General features: G+C 37.8%; 1 protein-coding gene across 2 annotated transcripts in view; it reads right to left on the minus strand.

Moving 5' to 3' along the window:
* Window positions 1-18,465, minus strand: part of PRKD1 (protein kinase D1) — a 61,860-nt gene that overhangs the window by 28,365 nt on the left and 15,030 nt on the right. Inside the window, exons 2-6 of one of the 2 annotated variants that reach the window (XM_010188695.1) lie at window positions 16,039-16,170; window positions 14,694-14,854; window positions 11,832-11,855; window positions 2,736-2,946; window positions 1,003-1,080 (exon numbers count right to left, since the gene is read on the minus strand). In XM_010188695.1, the coding sequence (XP_010186997.1) occupies window positions 1,003-1,080; window positions 2,736-2,946; window positions 11,832-11,855; window positions 14,694-14,854; window positions 16,039-16,170 (606 nt within the window). The remainder of the gene's footprint in view (window positions 1-1,002; window positions 1,081-2,735; window positions 2,947-11,831; window positions 11,856-14,693; window positions 14,855-16,038; window positions 16,171-18,465) is intronic. The other variant, XM_010188696.1, reaches the window with a different exon arrangement.

Here is an 18,465-nt window from a genome sequence, read left to right on the forward strand (position 1 = left end):
CCCTCCAGAAAATCATGCACCTTATCATGTTTCAAGTTGGATACTCAGCAGCTGAAATATTTTTGCCTACACTAATTGCCATTAAACAGAAAAAAAATACAGTAATAGTCACATAACTGTGAGAAATACTATGAAAAACGTTAACATTCTTAATTTTGGAAATCCTTGGTATTTCTTCAATAAAGTAGATCACCAATTTAAAGTTTGAAAAAGGGTATCTAATAAGTCAATACTTAATTAACCTTAGAAGCAGTTTAGGCTGACAACTTAATATGGTAATATGCAATAGAAACTGAACACTTTAGCATACTTCTCATTCCCTTATCACATAGAAAAGTGACATTTTCAAGGCAATCAACAACTCATCTACAACCACCCTTTTTTTTCTCCAGTACCGTCTGTCAAGCCTAACCATACATTCCTATACTTGACACAAAACTGACAGCACATGTATGGGAAAACGGGCAGATATTCAACCCTTTATTTCTGGCAACTGATACGACTAGTTTTACGCCAACAGTAAGTAGTGGAAATTTTTTCCTGGAGGACCTTCCCAGTTCTTCCAGGTACACTTTTCCTTATCAGGAAGATTAACCAAAAGCACTTTTTTTCCCCCAGACTAAAAAGCAATTTAGTGCTTGTATCTGGCAGGTGAAAGTTAACATCTCACACATGTGACTTTTTGCTATACTTTGGCATTCTGCACTCAACAGGCCACGATCACCCAGCTGTTTTGCTGCTGACACCACCTCTGTAGCACAGCTGAGGCTGTGTCTGTCAGTGCCACCTATTTAGAAGGCACGTGCTCTGACCTGATGGTGTTTGAACCACTCATAGGGTTCCTCCCACACTTCATCTTCAATGTACAACAGAAATATTCTGGAGGAAAGACAAACTCCCAAGCAGTGGAAAAATGTATCTTTGTACACATCACAGTTTTACACTTCTTTTATTTAACGGAGTGTTTAAACAATGACAGAAACAATTATGAAGGCAACTCACCTCCATTAATGGCAACTTCCCCCAGGCAGTTATTTGGCACTTTAGGAGCACAGCGTTTGTGACAGTTGAACCTACAGTCTGATAAGAAAAAAAACAACTGAGATAAAGTAAAATTATTTCTCTTTTCCTGTGAAACAATTATATTTTTTGCTGCTATCCAGCCTATCAATGTCAAGCTCTATCATTTCAAAAATACAAAGTTAAGGTGTCCAGAAAGCGTTCCTTAGCCTGGCTGCCCAACACCTGCCAGTGGAAGGGACAGGACGAAGATGCCAGAAGTGTGCTTCCCTGAGGGGAAAGGGATGCATTACCCAGGGCAGTTGAGGGGAGGCGCTAGCCACAGCCAAACTGTGTACAGTGGAGTGATGGGGAGACCTAAGTGCTTGGCTGCAAAGCCAGACCTGCTTTTCCAGTGAAAGGAGCTGACTGGGCTGCAGTGTATCAACTGCAGTTTAAAAGACTGACTACATAGCAAATACTGGCGACTGAAAACTGAAACAGCTGAACCCTAGCCAACAATTATAAATGAGAAAATATTTGTTCTTTACATCTCAAAGCAACCTCTAGACAGCTTTCAGTGGAGGGTTCCTTCAATACCTTCCTTATTTTCCAGGTATTTTTATTTTACTCTACATTTACTTTTTCATATGTGTAAGTAGCACTTTATTAGATGTCATCTTAAATGTTTTCTTTTGGCCAATGAACACATTTAACTTAAACTAAGAGCTGTAACTTATTAACACACCTGAAAAAGCACAGAGTCCCAAAAGAAGAAATATACTAAGGTTGTCTATATCCTTGTAATTAGTTAACTTCAGATTGATCCAGAAACCAACTGAGGTACAGCAGTACTAAACTGTAGGTAAATATTTTTTTTTTAAATAATCAGATTAATATTTGTTTATGTCACTGGGATTCAAAATCAATTGGAACAGGAGATGCCTTAATGGAGATTTTGTTTTAGTTAAATCACATCAGAATCATATCTGAAGTTAAATGAATGCAACTTCAAATTTTTGCAGTGTTTTAGTTCAGAGAAGCAACACAAAGTATACTGATTCATTCCATGATAGTTACTCTTTATTTTAATAGAAAGAAGGTGATTTTAAGGATCTGTTAGCTGACGTTATCTAACACCATAGCATGCACAATGCTTTGTATTTGTGGGCACTCTAGTTGGTTAAAGTGAGCCAGTAATCCAGGCTACAATCCAAGGGGCTTGATTCACTTCAGCACCAAGGTACAATACCATGAGACTTGAGAGCACATTAGTCACACTGAAAAAATGTGTTTTTAAATTCTCACATAAAAACTCATCTCATTTTATTTCCATTACAACTTCCTCAAAACCCTGAATTGCTGACACTCAGGTGCATGCTTTAATTCAAGCATAAGACTGTAGATTGAAAACAGTGAAGATAAGAATACAGTACTTGTGTTATCTATGCTGCTTTAACTGCCTGTGAGCGCAGGCTTACCTACTGCCAGATATAAGAAAATTTACACCTGAATGAAAAAGACGGGAGATACTGCAGATATACCCCAGGGTAAGAATGAACAGCCATGCAGCCAGCTTCTGAAGAACAGTAATTACTGTAATTTTGACTCCAAGGTAATTGTACATGTGCCCACACCTAGACAGTTTAGTGAGGAAAACATGAGTAAGGCTACATAGTAACTACTCAAACACTAATTTTATTATGCTTTTATGTTCCTAAAGGGTGTTTACTTACCTTTGCACTGCAAACCTTGTCTAAAAAGCCCTTTGAGAAGTTTCTTACAGTACTGGCAAACTGTTGGCCGTGTGTAAGAGTGGATGACAAAAGTGTGAGGCACTTTAACTTTGGACAGTAAGATCTTGTCTAGCTGAATTGGTCGTCCAATGTAGGACTGTGAATTTGATCTCTTCTCTCGCCCAGAGTATGATTCTGATGGTGTCTTTTGCTGTGAAATACATAAAAAGAACATTTGAAGTAATCATGATGTATTCATTGTTAAAAGAATATCATATTCACATATACTCACGTCAAGAACAGCAAGTCATATGTCACAGAAAGTAAAGTAAGTGCTTTTAAACACTAATAGAATATGCACCATACACTCTTCTCAGACTGCTTTTGAAAAACTGGAATGGTATCAAACAATATCTTTGCCAACACTACTATCATGCATTACACATTGTGGCTAAAACAGGTTTTTATTTTTAAAAAATGTTTTTTTTTAAACCAACATGAAAATATTCACCAAAGATTACTCAGAAAAGCATTTTGCGTTCTGATAAAAACAGAAGTCATTTTTACCTCTCTTATTTTCTGGTTTTATATCAAAGGCAACTTTGAAAAGCTGTATTTTTTTGTAGAAGCATTAAAAAAATTATTACCTTATTCTACATGCATGCAGGCTTTTGATAGAAAACAATTAGTGTTTTCCATCCCCTTTATTTATAATTTTTGCTATTGCTATCTTTACCACATTTAGATATGCACAACAGATCACAATGGGTATTTAAGTGTGTGTGTGTGTATATATATATATATATACACACGTATGTATGTATAAAGTGAGACAGATAATTACTAAGATATGGAATCAAAAGAATCCCTGAAAGAAACCAGTTACCTTATTTTCTCTACTAAATTCATTTAGATGTAAATATGGCAATTACCCCAGAAAATAACTGACCCAGAAAACTGCCTTTTCCTAAGAATAGCCCTTGAGAAACAACCAAACTACACTCACAGTTAACACGGAAAGGAGAAAAAAGTGACAAGAGGCAGCTTCATCATTTAAAACTCAGCAACTTCTTGCCATCATCTGCAAATAATCTGATAACTGAAGGCTAGAAAACAAGTTATTCCCCCATGAGCCTGCAGTGCTCAGACAGTTGTAGTAGCTGAAACTTTAGATTGACCTAACTTGAAAAACTGTTCTGTTTCAAACTGATAATGCTACAGGAAATTCTGCATCTGAGAAGGCTGTCTGATTATTATTTCCTGGTCACTAAAGCATAAAAATACTTTCTGTATGTTTCTGTCTGAGAATCTTGGAGCAAAGAGGAATTTGAAAGTAATTTTGATGGCAGAAGAATCTAAGGAGGCCCAGGCTTTGCCTTCATGCTGTATTTACCATAGGAAAAAAAAACCAACACAACCCAAAAATGTTTCTTCCTTCAAAAGATCAGATAGGTTTCTTACTGTGAAGATCTAATTTTCTTTTGGTTATACTGCATAACTACCTGTCTTTCCAAAGACGTATATGCAATAGATTTGCTGAACATTAGAACTACCCTGCTAACTGAAAACAATGCCAACATCACATGCTTTAGAAGCGTTGTCTACAGTTCAAGCAGAAATGGACACTAAACAAAAGGTAAAACACTGGAAGACCTAGTGCAGAATGTCAGTCTTCAAGATGGGTCACTACCTTAATTTTTTAATGTGATTTTAATATCCAAACTGCTGCTTATATTTCTGTTAAAATTCATGTACTGAGAACGCATAATAAGCTCAATAATAAACACACACAACGATTTCACCATCTCCACCTCAAAACAAGTAAAATAAAATAAGTAGGCCTAAACTCACTCTAACAAATTCTTTGTAGGCAGTATCTATCAGCTTTTTCAATTCATAGTCATATTTACAGAAAATATGCCACCTTTTCTTTGCCATTCTACAAGCACTGGACTGCTACACAACAGCAGCACAGTACACAGTGAACACATCAGCAATTCTTAATTTACAGTGTCTTCAGGTCAAGTAAGAAGTAGAGCTGAGTTTCACCTTCTCCCATACTAGAAAAGACATCAGCAGTCATGGATCTGGTCCCCTTCCTGATATGAGGGGACTCTCTCACTCCTTCCCTCTTCCAGCCAAAGCCAATGCAAACCTCTACTTCTGTTCAGAAGTGGCAAGGGAAGGGACACTGGTGACACAAGACTCATGGCAGCAGCAGCCAGAGCGGTCACTCCACACCCCTCTGAAGACTTACTGACTGGGAGGAGAAATCCCTCCTCCATCTTGTCAATGATGAGCTGAGCTTCTCCTCCCAAAATCTTCCAAAACTCCATCAATATCCCTCAACTTTAATTTCCAGCACTCCCAGCATCAGATAGATGTCACAATTTAATGCCCTTGAAAGAAAAGCAAACCAGGAACTACCCAATTTTCACTGTAAAAGCAAGAATCTCTTCCACAAAGCACCTTCTTCTTTGGCCAGTGTGTCTGGTTTGTTAGAAAGATAAATCAGTTTTTCCTGGTAGTCAGCCAGACTACTGACTCAGCAAATCTGGAAACATCCCAGGAAATGATTGCTTAACTGGATTACACCATGGAAACTAACAGCCTGCGCTGCTCCAAACACTAATCAGTCCTTTAGAACAATCATCCCAGCAAGGTAATCTATACTTTAACAGCTCAGAATATGACTTTCCAAGTGACAACAAACACGACAAGAAACATATGCGAATATTTAAATGCACAAATGTCCAACCAAGCCATTGACATTGATCACATCCAGAGACTGCAATTCAATTATTCCTCAAACTATGAGACTAAGAGAATCCAGTGTTTGCTTACTCTTTTATTTTTGTTTTTTTGGGGGGGAAGAGTTTTTTAAAAATTCCAAAAAGGGAGAGGTGCCAAGCTTTTGCCCAACATGGGGCGTTCTTCATAACTCTTATTAGCTGATGTCTTGCCCCTCTTTCTTCACAGAATCACAGAATGTTAGCAGTTGGAAGGGACCTGGAAAGATAATTTAGTCCAACCCCCCTGCCAGAGCAGGATCACCCAGACCAGGTCACACAGGAACGTGTCCAGGCGGGTTTTGAATGTCTCCAGAGAAGGAGACTCCACAACCTCCCTGGGCAGCCTGGTCCAGTGCTCTGTAACCCTTACAGTAAAAAAGTTTTTCCTTATGTTCACATGGAACCTCCTATGCCCCAGCTTGCACTCATTGCCCCTTGTCCTGTCATTGGCTATCACTGAGAAGAGCCTGGCTCCTTCCTCCTGACATTCGCCCTTTCCAAATTTATAAACATTAATGAGGTCACTCCTCAGTCTCCTCTTCTCCAACCTAAAGAGATTCAGCTCCCTCAGACGCTTCTCGTAAGGGAGATCCTCCACTCCCTCAATCATCTTTGTGGCTCTGCACTGGACTCTTTCAAGCAGTTCCCTGTCCTTCCTGAATGAGGGGCCCAGAACTGAACACAATATTCCAGATGCGGTCTCACCAGGGCAGAGCAGAGGGGAAGGAGAACCTCTCTCATCCTACAACCACCCCTTCTCATACACCCCAGGATGCCATTGGCCTTCTTGGCCGCAAGGGCACATTGCTGGCTCATGGTCATCCTGCTGTCCACCAGGGCATTTTTGTTTAATTGCTTTGAATTTTTGGAATATACTGAAGCTACTCGTGGTTTATCTGGTGAGCTTCACTAAAAGCTATCCAAGGACAAAAGTTTGTCTACAGTAGCCAGAAGCACAGTCTTTGCAGAGAACCCTGTCATTGCAGGAAGGAGACAGTCCTCCTTGCAACGGTTGCCCCACAGGTAAAATCCCTCAGCAGGAGTTTCCTGTGTCTGTGATGTTACCTTGTCAAAATCCATTGCAAAATACAATTAAGAAACTGAAATAAATACTGATTCCCTGCCAATGGATTCAGCTGATCTCATCACCTGGGCGAGCTTGGCTGTCTCCTAGCACCAATTCTACCCCCTCCAGGCTCAGAAATGAAAGAAATTTTAAGGAGATGCTGAAGGGATAATGAAAGCAAGAAAAGCTGCCTGCCTGGATGCAGAGTTGGTCTCTTGAGAGCAAAGACAAGAACAGCCCTGCAATCCAGCTGCACAGGCTAGCCCAAAACATAAACCAGACTGCTGTTTGCCTGACTTTTAAAAGGTTTCAGTAGTCCCACTAAAACTGTCCCAGTGATTCTGACAAAAGTTTACTGAAGAGCTTCATGTTCTAGACGAGTCAGAAAAGAAATACTTCCATTTTGACATTTGATAATCTTATTTTAAATCCTGCTGACAGAAACACATTCAAGTCAGTACACTCAGAAGAGAACAGGCTCTACATTCTATATTCTCCTAAATACATGACTTTTCAAAACTGTTCACAAAGAAGTGCTGAACTTTTGCAGGCTCAAAAGTATTCTAACATTATTCCTGTACTTTACACTGAGTTATTTAATCAAAACCAACACAGGTATTCCTACGATTTTGAAATGTTTGCTTTAACAAGCAAACTATCATCAGCTGGCTTTTCCTACCTACTTGACAACTGAGAAAAGCAATGTATATTTAAAAAAACAAAACAGCAATAACTGTCCACATGAAGTTTCATTTTCAAAGTTGAAGCATACTTGCTGAAACATGCATTTCCTTTCTATACTGAAGGCAGAGGATAAAGCCTTAGTATGTTCATATACAATTTCTTCACAGGAAGCTACTGTCAAAATGAGGTGCTAGATAGCTATGTAACCACAGGAACTATGTTTTTGATGCAATGCAAATGTTGACTTTCTTTTACAAATTAAACTGTAATGTGACTGTAATTAAGTGAATTCAAGGAAACAAATCTTCAGTTAAATATACTGAAATACCACACTTGGAATGCAATCAACTGTGTTGTCTTTTGAGGCTTCTCGCACTCTTCTCTTTAAGTCAAGTGTATGATTTAATCCTACAAGCACCATAGTTAGAGAGCTGTGGTCTGAAAAACACTTCAGTGTTACATGTGTAAACACATCAAAGAAATGACTTCAGTACAAGCTGTTAATATTAAACTATCCACAGATGGAAATTATTACGTACTCTGTTCCTCCACTCCGACATCAATACCAGCTAACAGTGGTCTGAATGCTCTGTCTGTAACCTGCCTTATTTTGTAAAGCAGTAAGAGAAGATTACTGGGTTTCAGCAGTCATTGTGTGACTATGCTAACTTTCTTAGAGTCAGATATTTCCCAAAACAAAAGCTCTTTGCTGACAAACGATTTTTAGTGACAGCAGGCATAGTAGGGCTTAGATAGCACAAAGCTTTTTTCCTGCATCTTACAGACATAAGTTTCCTTAATATTATTAACATCGCCTTTTTTTTTTCTCCCAATGTCTGTGTAAATGCATCCCATCTGACACTGTTTCCATACTGGCCTTACCAAATCAGAGACAACCAGCAGCTTTAATCACAGCTACTGTTTTGGGAAAAGTTTAGGCATTGGACAAAGGAAGTCCAGACCAGCTTGGCGAGGCTTGTCTAAAGGCAGCAAGTTTGGGGGCAATCCTGGGCTGCATCAAAAGCAGTGTGGCCAGCAGGTCAAGGACGGTGATTCTGCCCCTCTACTCTGCTCTCGTGAGACCCCACCTGGAGTACTGTGTCCAGTTCTGGGGCCTCCAACACAAGAAGGACATGGAGCTGCTGGACTGAGTCAAGAGGAGGGCCATGAAGATGACCAGAGGGCTGAATATCTCCCCTACGAAAACAGGCTGAGACAGCTGGGGCTGTTCAGCTTGCAGAAGAGAAGGCTCCGGGGGAACCTTATTGTGGCCTTCCAGTTCCTCAAGGGGTCCTATGGGAAAGCTGGAGAGGGACTTTTTACAAGGGCAGGTAGCGATAGAACGAGGGGGAATAGTTTTAAACTGGAAGAGGGGAGATTTAGAGTAGATATTAGGAAGAAATTCTTTACTGTGAGGATGGTGAGACACTGGCACAGGTTGCCTAGGGAAGCTGTGGATGCCCCCTCCCTGGCAGTGTTCAAGGCCAGGTTGGACAGGGCTTTGGGCAACCTGGGCTGGTGGGAGGTGTCCCTGCCCATGGCAGGGGTTGGACTGGATGAGCTTTAGGGTCCCTTCCAACCCAAACCATTCTGTGATTCTATATGGCACATACGAAATTTCAGAACATGTACATCTTAAGCTGCTTACCATTTTCTCTTCTACTTATCTTCCGAAGTATTTGGAAAATATTAGGTGTACAACTGATGCAATATTTAATGCTTTCCTAAACATACGTCTTATAACTTAAAATTACCGGCTTGATCATCTTTTAGATCTCTTTTATCTGTAATGAAGTTCTGAGACAATCACACTGGGGCTAATCAGGTCAGAAAAGCGCTACTGTAGTTTGAATTAGTCACAAGAAATTCAGTCCTACAGTATTTAGTGCATGGCAGCCAGTACAGGGACTACTATTATTTTATGGCACGGCAGTGTGTAAGGTAAGTCATTCTAAATATACTTTCTTTATCCTAAAATGTTTTAATTCAGGGTTTAATTGAGCTTTGAATGTCATAGACATACAATGCTTTAAGAAAAAAGGTAACTACATTTTAAATAGTTTTTGTTGGTTTTTTACCTTTAATATATTTTAGTATTTTAAATAATTGAACAAAAGCAAGAAAACTAAAAATGACACCTAAAAGGTTGTGGAATTGGCTTAAATTCCTATTTAAATATTTAACTTTCAGTGTCAGATTCACTGAGTTCTTGATTCTCCATTCTGTTCAGTGCATGACCCTAAATTCACCTGGTGCATCTTGGCACTAAATCAATGTAAACATTACTGAGGATTGATTTAGTCCACAGCCTATATTTTACACTTTTATTATTTTTAAATAACATCTAGACTTTGGACCTCAGAAATTTCCAGGAGCACTCCCCAAAATAGCAGAGGGTTTTTTATTAAACAAAGAAGCACACTGAACATAAGTTCCCCTAAGACAGAGAGCAATGTGCTGTGTACATCACTGCAGCACGAGAGGATAACTCGCGGCTGACAAGAACAGAACATAACTATCAGTGGTATTAAATGAGAGTTAACTTGAGTGTCTTTCTTTAAGAGGAAACAGTAATTTTGCCTTTGAGGATCTTTGGTCTAATGAACTCTAGCCGTTAGAAAAGGACTCCTGCTAATTACAACTGGCTTAAGGCATGAAGCTGCTCTCAGCTGCAACACCCTAGCTCTTCTTTAACCCTGCCGCAAGGGCTCCTTTTTTCCAGTCCAGTGAGATGGGGGGGGCATATGAGCCTCTATAGGGACTGGAACTGGGAAAAGGAGATGCATCTTCTGTCTGAGTGTGGAAAAGGAAGGTTTTGTACAGTGGGAATTTTTGAGTCACTGGAAACCAGGACTGCTGAATTCAGTGAAATAAGAGAAAAAAGCAGCTGTAGTAAGAGCTGGGTACAAGGGAAGAAAGAGAAAATGGCCAGCTACAACTCAAGACAATTCCCTCCCAGAGACTCTACTGCCCTACTTCTGCAAAATCACTCTTCTATATATAGCTGAAAAGCCTCAAGGCAGCTCTGCTTATAACAAATCTACAGAGGCAGGCAACACCTGGTGCTTTGTATTCTGTCAGTGATACATAAATAGTCTAAGTAAAATTATTTCAGTTTTAAAGTATTTAGTAAAAAATAATTCCTGATTCTTCATCAAAAATCAAAGATAATATGTACGTAACTCTGTAATGCTCCACTTACCTATGGCCCAAGAGACACAGCATTCCTATTTTAAATGCAAAGCTAAGCTAGTCTTTTTCCAAGAAATCACTTCCAGTGCATCTATAAAATTACCTTAATATATCCACACTCATCCTTTCTAGAAGAATGAATAAAACTTACAAAAATAATGGACATATACATGAAAATAAATAGAAATAAAATTATATTGTCTTACGTAAATGTACTTAAAAGTAAAAACATAGATAACGTCTTTTTTTTTTTTTTTTTACAAAAGAAACTTTTTTTTCCCCCTCCAAACACCTCTGGTTTTTTTCATTACTGCATTTAATGAGTCTTCATTTAGGGTAATCCATCACTATTCAGATTGATGGATTCATCATTTTTCAGATAGCACATACTTAGAATAAAATTATTTTAGATATTAGAAAAACCCTCTTCTATATTTGCTTGTTTATATTGTTTTATTGGTATTCTGTGGAGTTGTAATTCTGGGGCACACTATTACAAGAATATGTGTGTTTTAAGAAGAAATAAAGTTATTTCTTTCAAAGAGATATTTGGCCATGATAATCTTCATTTCAGCATTAACAGATTATTCCTCAGATTAACTATGTAGTACTTCTAAAAAGGAAAACTTTTGCAAAGCCTGCTTTTTCTCTGGCTGCATCTCAAATATATGCTGCAAGGGAAAGATGCCAACATTTAATAGTTTCAAAGACTTTTGAAACTTTAAACACAAAACAAAACTCTTTGGAAAATCCATATTGAAAGCCAAAGGGAACAACCTTTGACATGAAGTATCCATTAAAAAAAAAATCCAAACAAAAACCAGGTTTTTCATTTAGACTTCATACCACGGAAATACAGAATCTTCGCCTGTTTTTTTTTTAATTAAAAAAAAGCCACTTCACTGCATTATGGTACTAGAAGTTTATTGCTGGTGAGCATAAAAGGTCAGGTTTGTTCAGCTTAAAATAAAATGTTTATTTTCTACATTACTCCAGCAAATTCCCAATGTTCTGAAAGTGAAGTTAAAATTTTCTTCCCATGTGTTACTTCCAGTAAAAAAAGGCTTCAGTCCAACCAATGATCTCTATCATGCCTAAGAAATGAAAAGGCCACTTTTGTATCAAAATCTTCTAATGTTAGCTAAACTTACTGCTTAATACAAGAATTATGACCTTCACTTTGGAATCTGGACTTTGGAGTCTTGTACTGGGTATATTCTTTCTAAAAGAAAAACAAATGCTTTTGAGTTCTGAAGATAATACACTGGTATGATGAAATTCCTGCATTTCTTCACATTGGCACTGATAATCGTAAAAGACGATGTTCCTGACAGTATGACAGGAAGTAAATTCAGTACATACCTCAGTGCCAGGGCTGACAGGAGACTGAGACACGAAGTTGGAAAGAAGAAAAATCAGAACAAAGAAATAAGGGGGAGAAAAAGACAGAAAATAATGTTACTTTAGAAACAAGCATGAATGTGCGATTATTTTATACTCTCATTCTGTGTTACAGAACAGAATGCAAAAGAATAGCAGTTGAGCTATGACAGGTAAAAATCTGGGTCACATAGCATCCTCCTAGTTCTACTTGGCTTTAGCATATCTGTCGATGAGTTTTACACTACTAAATCAAGAATCAAAAAAAAGCATATTGCCCAGATTTTATTCTCTGGGAGTAGATTTTTAAAGCTGTACTCAAATACAGTCTCCAGTCAATTTTCAGCTCAAATGAAATGCTTTATTGGCTCATGAAAACATTTATATGCAAACTGAAACTGTGTCTGTGTGTGGTTGTCCGCTATGAAAGGAAAATTAAAGTACCTTTTGCAGGATTCCACATTTTCCTACCTCAAAGATTTTTTAAATGCCACAATTTCATAAGTTAGAGCTTAACTTCTTCACTTCATTAGTGGCATTTTTCCAGAAGCCAGACTTACAAGCCAAATTTAACACTGTGAGCCAAAGTTTGCTTCTTTCTGGATCGCACAACATCAACAAAAAGGTTCTGAAATCATAACTTAGTTAATAATTCCATCTATGAAAGATCTCCAGGAACTCCTCCTCTCTCAATTGCTCTGACTCTACACAGTAAATAGGGGTAAAGATAACATTTATTTTTGTCCTGTTTAAAGAACTGACAGATACCTGATTGAATTCAGTTGTCCCAAGCAGAGGTTATATTTTGTTAGCAGTGATTCAAGCGTGACATCAATACTAATAATGAGTGATATGATTTGGTGAATGAGGATGATGTTTCTTTGTATATTCAGAGAGGCTACAGAAAAATGAAACACATTCCAAAGTGCGTGCTTTGATTGGTACCACAGCATAAACTGCCATAAAACTTATCTCATAAGTAGTACAGAAGAATGGAGTCCAAAGGACAGCTCTGATACAGGAGAACTGACAGAGCTCATGCCACTTAAAAAAAAAGGGTGGGGGGGTGGGGGAACACTGAAACACATCCAGCGCAAGAAAACCAAACCAAAACACAAGACATATAGAAGCCATATGTGGAAGCACTTCTGAGAACCTGGTAAATGCTATTGTGATTTCCTGAAAAAAAAGTGAAATCAGAAAGCTATTTCATTTCTCTAGGCTAATGCCGATCTGCTGTACTGTAAGCATATTTTCCTTGTGCATGCACATGTGTGTAAGCACGTGTGATGTTCTGAACCATCAGCACGGGTGCACTAACGATTACAAGTTCTTAGGGAAATATAGCCTGCAGTATATATGAAACTTACTGTATTTCTTCACTGGCAATTTTAATATTTTCAACAGTTTCAAAATATGTAGCTTTGCAAAACAGGTATTGCACATGAAAGGCATCAACAACCAACAGTCATATAATTAAAAATGTTTTTCAATTGAAATTTTTTGCGACCTTGTAAATATAGTGCAGTGAATATTTCTAGACAGTACACCAGGACGTTCACTCCTACATTTTTTTAAATCAAAATTCCAGAAACAACTCAGAATTAGGACCAGCCTTGCACAAAACTTTCTGTCTTGTTCTGAATAAGTCAGCATTTCTGAAACAACCTACTGAGAATTATTAACGATCTATAAAGATTTGTTGCTTTAGTTTTTGCAGAACTTAAGCACCTTATTCATTTATGCAGCTTTTCAATTAAAAATACAGATTCATAATGTTAACCTTAATTTCCAAGTAGCTTTAGGCTAATGATAATCAGTAGCATAAGTACATAATTATGGTTCATAGACGGTGCTGCATATAACACCAGGTCTACATAATTTGCAACAGTGTCCTTTTAGTATGTCAAGTTTAAATTAAAGTTCAATATTCTAATTGAGAGGAAAACATGATAATTGTTGTGTGTACTCATAAGTCCTTTCTTCTCTTTTAAACCTTAAGATTTTCTAAACTTTCACTTAGGAGTGGATTCATTTACACACAGTGTAAATTCTTAACTATTCAAGTATGTTATGACCATGAGCATCAGAAAGAACAAATATGCCAAAGATAAAAGAAACATATAATTCTACTTTACTCCATCATTACATTTTGTACTCAGAAGAGTTGTTTTCATGATGGAAAACGATTATATATTATACGCATATACAAGTACTCCATATACTTATGTGTGTCTGTGTGCATACTCTACATCTATATATACATCCAGATACACATATATGGACATCTACACACATTCACCACAAAGATCTGTTTAAGAAAATGATTGGGATCTCTCCTACTTTCTTCTGAACACTTAAAAATTTGCTAAATACAGAGGCTCTAACTAATTAACCATAGCCTTGACTGTGATAGACACTCAGTTTGATACTGTGGTGTTTGGGTCACACTATTCTTCTGAGGCAAATCCTTCTTCTATCATAAACCAATGGGCATAATGTCCTGATACAGAAGACATTCAACTTCCAGTTCCAGAGAAGACATCCTCCAAGATGCAACTACTCACATGAGCACGGGTGGCAGTTTTAGACCTTCAAAATAATGTAATTCTTGACAAAAGGAGGAGACTCCTGGGAGTATCAGAAGTGACACATACCTTAAACCCACATACCTTAAGCTGGTGACCTCCCTTTTACGTCAAGATGTCTTTTCTCACAGCAACGCTTTATAATTTACATACCACCCTCCTCTGTAGTCTGTAACAGGCAAAACCAGATTCTATAGCACTAAATGACACTGTTTCTTAGCAGCAACACCCATGGTATAGCTCAGGAATCCCATACCAGCAGGGTTTCATCCGGCATGCTGGGTGAGGGTTCTGCAGAAACTGTCCGAACGGTGCTGACTCCTGTCAGGGACACATTTGACAGGCGCCTTTTCCGTACACCACTGCAGTTGTTAGGGATTTTAAAAGCACATCTCTTATGGTAATTTAGACCACAACCTGAAAAGAAACATTTAAAATCATCTGATTACTGTTTATTACTTGGAAAAAGCAATTTATTTTTTTCTCCAGAACTCACAAGAGTGAGTTCTTATTTTTTATTATTTATATTTTTGATTAAACTATTTTTCCTCTACTCTGCTGGTTTAGCTCCTATAGTCAAGAAATTTTTAGAGACAATGTTATAGGCTCCTGATAGCTGTATCTATAGCCAGTGTTTTTTCTTTGATTTTCCAAAAATCTGTGGTCCAAAAGTGCAGGAAATGCCTGTGATCAGCATTTGGGAAGTAAGGAAGCCTAACACTGCAAATGGTATATTCCATTGGATATAGTCTGCCAGGAGTCAAATAGCTGTGGCAAAATGAGAGAAGATAGCTATTGCAACCTTATACGGACTGACAGTAGTTTCGGTTAAATGATCCAAATTAATGTGATAGAATAGAATAAGGAGCATCTCCCTTATGTGGAAAGGCTGAGGGAGCTGGGTCTCTTTAGTTTGCAGAAGAGGAGACTGAGGGGAGACCTCATTCATGTTTATAAATATTTAAAGGGTGAGTGTCACGAGGATGGAGCCAGGCTGGCTCTTCTCGGTGACAAACAATGATAAGACAAGGGGTAACGGACACAAACTGGAACACAGGAGGTTCCACTTAAATTTGAGAAGAAACTTCTTCTCAGTGAGGGTAACAGAGCACTGGAACAGGCTGCCCAGAGAGGTTGTGGAGTCTCCTTCTCTGGAGACATTCAAAACCCGCCTGGACGCCTTCCTGTGCAACCTCATCAAGGTGTTCCTGCTCCAGCAGGGGGATTGGACTGGATGATCTTTTGAGGTCCCTTCCAATCTCTAACGTTCTGTGATTCTGTAATAGAGATGAGATAGAATGAGATACAGGTTCAGACTCAGAAGGAAAGTGTAAGACACAGAAAACCCTTTCTTAAAAATACATATGGACCAATTGTTTTGCACTTCAGTATAAAGCCCTATCTAGGAGACCTCAGAACAGTCAAAAGGTTTAGTTAGTTCTTTAATCGGTTAATTATTTTGATAGTTCTTACTGTCTCTACCTATTGTGATGGTTTTCTGATGCCTAACCAATTTAAAAGCAGCACCAGAGACAACATGCAAAAGTGGAACGGACAGGTCCTTTCCTGAGACTGAAAAATCACATCTCACTGCAGCTTACCTTCGCATTTGAGTCCCTGACGCACCAGCCCCCACAGCATTTCTCCACAATGGTCACAGAAGGCTGGTGCTCGGTACGAATGGACAAAGAGAGCGTGGGGCCGGATTTGAAAGTCTTCAAATGTCGCAGAAGCTGTAACAATGAGATCATTCCAAATATTAATGAAATTAGCAATATAACTAATACACTTCATTTACGTGGTACTGCATTACAGAACAAAGCAAAACTCCTTTTGCTCACTATGATGACAAACTTGGAATTTTTAAAATAAAAAGATTGATGATGTACTTTCATACTACAATGACTACTGGAAAAAGAACAAAGCTGCTTTTACGAACTTGCAGCAATAACTTCTCTGAGAATATTTTTCCAATAAAACACAGGAAGATGATAGTATATGAAACATTTATCAGAAATTGCCAGAGTTCAATCAAATGCTGGACATTTTTCAAAATACTCTTTTACAGACTTGACTTGCTACACCTGAAGGTATACATACATAAGATAAACTGAACACAACCAATAAACACACGCTTCTTTTTTAGACAAGTAAAGGAAAGCGTATAAAAAATGGGCAATTTCTGCTGACAATTTGGTATATCTGAAGCAGCCTATGTTGGTATCAGTGAACTGATTGCTCAAGGATTGCTCAAGTTGAAAATACACATTAGAGTTTAAAAACAAAACATGTAATTATACACCTAATCATCAATCAAGACAAAAACTTGGCAGAGCAGTCTGGAAGACCGCTGTACATTTCCTGAAGTACCAATTCTTTTAAGGTGATGTGAGCTTGCAACTAGTGTAACAGCTTCAAAAGTTATAGGGGCTAGTTAAAGGCACTAGTGTAAACTATAAAAATAAACAGCGACACTGCTTTAAGAACTATCTTACTATACAGAGGCAGCCAGTACCACAATAGTTTTCAAAATATACTTTAATGAAATCTTTTCTTTTTCTCATTCTGTTAAACATATACAGATAGTCTAATGAAAAATAACTGTCAAACGTTGTTAAACATTAAGCATGTATGCAAACATTTGATCTTATTCAGACTGCCATTTAAACGGGTAATTTAAGTGTGTGCTTACTCTTCACTGATACCAGTCTGAATGAGCCAGTAGCCACTTAATGGAAATGCTTTGTCTCTCAACAGAAACAATACCTGATTTGCTACTGAGAGAAAAGAAAAAAATAACACATTTTTTCACTGGTTCAGTTCAAATGAATTGCTAAAAACCCACATACCCTTAGCCCCTGGCTTGCTCCTTGTGTGTAAATGAAAAGAGGATCAAATATCTGCATACCAATCAATAAAAGGTTTTTACTAACTAGAGCAGAGTACCAATAAATACCTATGTCCTGGACTCAGTTTCTTCTGCTCACAGAACTGCTCCTCTTAGGAAAAACTTTTCCAAAACTGTCTACAGGAAAATATGTTTCTAGTCTCAAACAGTCTAAGGATCTTTTAACAGAGGTATTTAGAATACCATCACAAAAGCAGGATTCCAATGATATCAAACCTTCTTTTTTTAATTTTTATTAGAACAATCAAGTCACCTAACAGTTTGTTTAATTCAAGATTTCATTTTTGTTTCTGCTCATACTTTTCATAAGAAGTCATGTTAAAAAGCTTACTTAATTAATAAAATCAGGACTTCATAAAACAGTCCAACATGTTAGAACACCCTGAATCTGAAATAAAACAGTTTTGTATTTATTTAACAATGTTAGGCCAGGCACTTTTTTCAGTCTCAAGGGCTTCCAAACACATAAGGATATTTGTTCAAGTATGTTATATTTCTATTTTTTTTCCAGAGTACAGTGGTCAAGATCACTGTTGCAGCAATGCTCTTCCTGGTATATTAGAAAAAACAACTCATCAGAATTGGATGTTGAACAGACTTCTTGTGATTTTACTTTGTCTAGGACTTGAAAGTCAACCATCTTTTCTGTGCATGCAGTCAGATGTTTTCTTCTGCAATTCTGACCAAATAAATGAACATGCTGGAAGGACAAAGCACTCAATCTTTAAAATATATTTTATTGTTATTTAAAATACAAAACACATATTTATTCTTCACTTGCACAGACAGAACAAAATACTGGTACATTAACTTCCCTATTTAATTTCATATTGAAGGTGTATCATAGGAAGCAGGACAACACCTCCACAGTAGATCTTGGGTTCATAGAGTTTGAGAATTATTCATTTTTCTGGGACTTTAAATCACCAGCACACAGCCACAAGGAGAAAAGGTGCCACAGACAAGCAACATACACCTCTATTTTCCTACCACATATGGATACCAATTAAGCTACGATAGCTCAGCAGCTGGATGAGACCAAATTATATATGAAAATCATACTGAACCTAAATAAAAGATAGACTGGAGAACAAGCAGCAAGCAAAGCACTTCCAAGATT

Source organism: Mesitornis unicolor, unplaced genomic scaffold, assembly GCF_000695765.1.
Source record: "Mesitornis unicolor isolate BGI_N332 unplaced genomic scaffold, ASM69576v1 scaffold10077, whole genome shotgun sequence".
Classification (NCBI taxonomy): Eukaryota; Metazoa; Chordata; class Aves; order Mesitornithiformes; family Mesitornithidae; genus Mesitornis; species Mesitornis unicolor.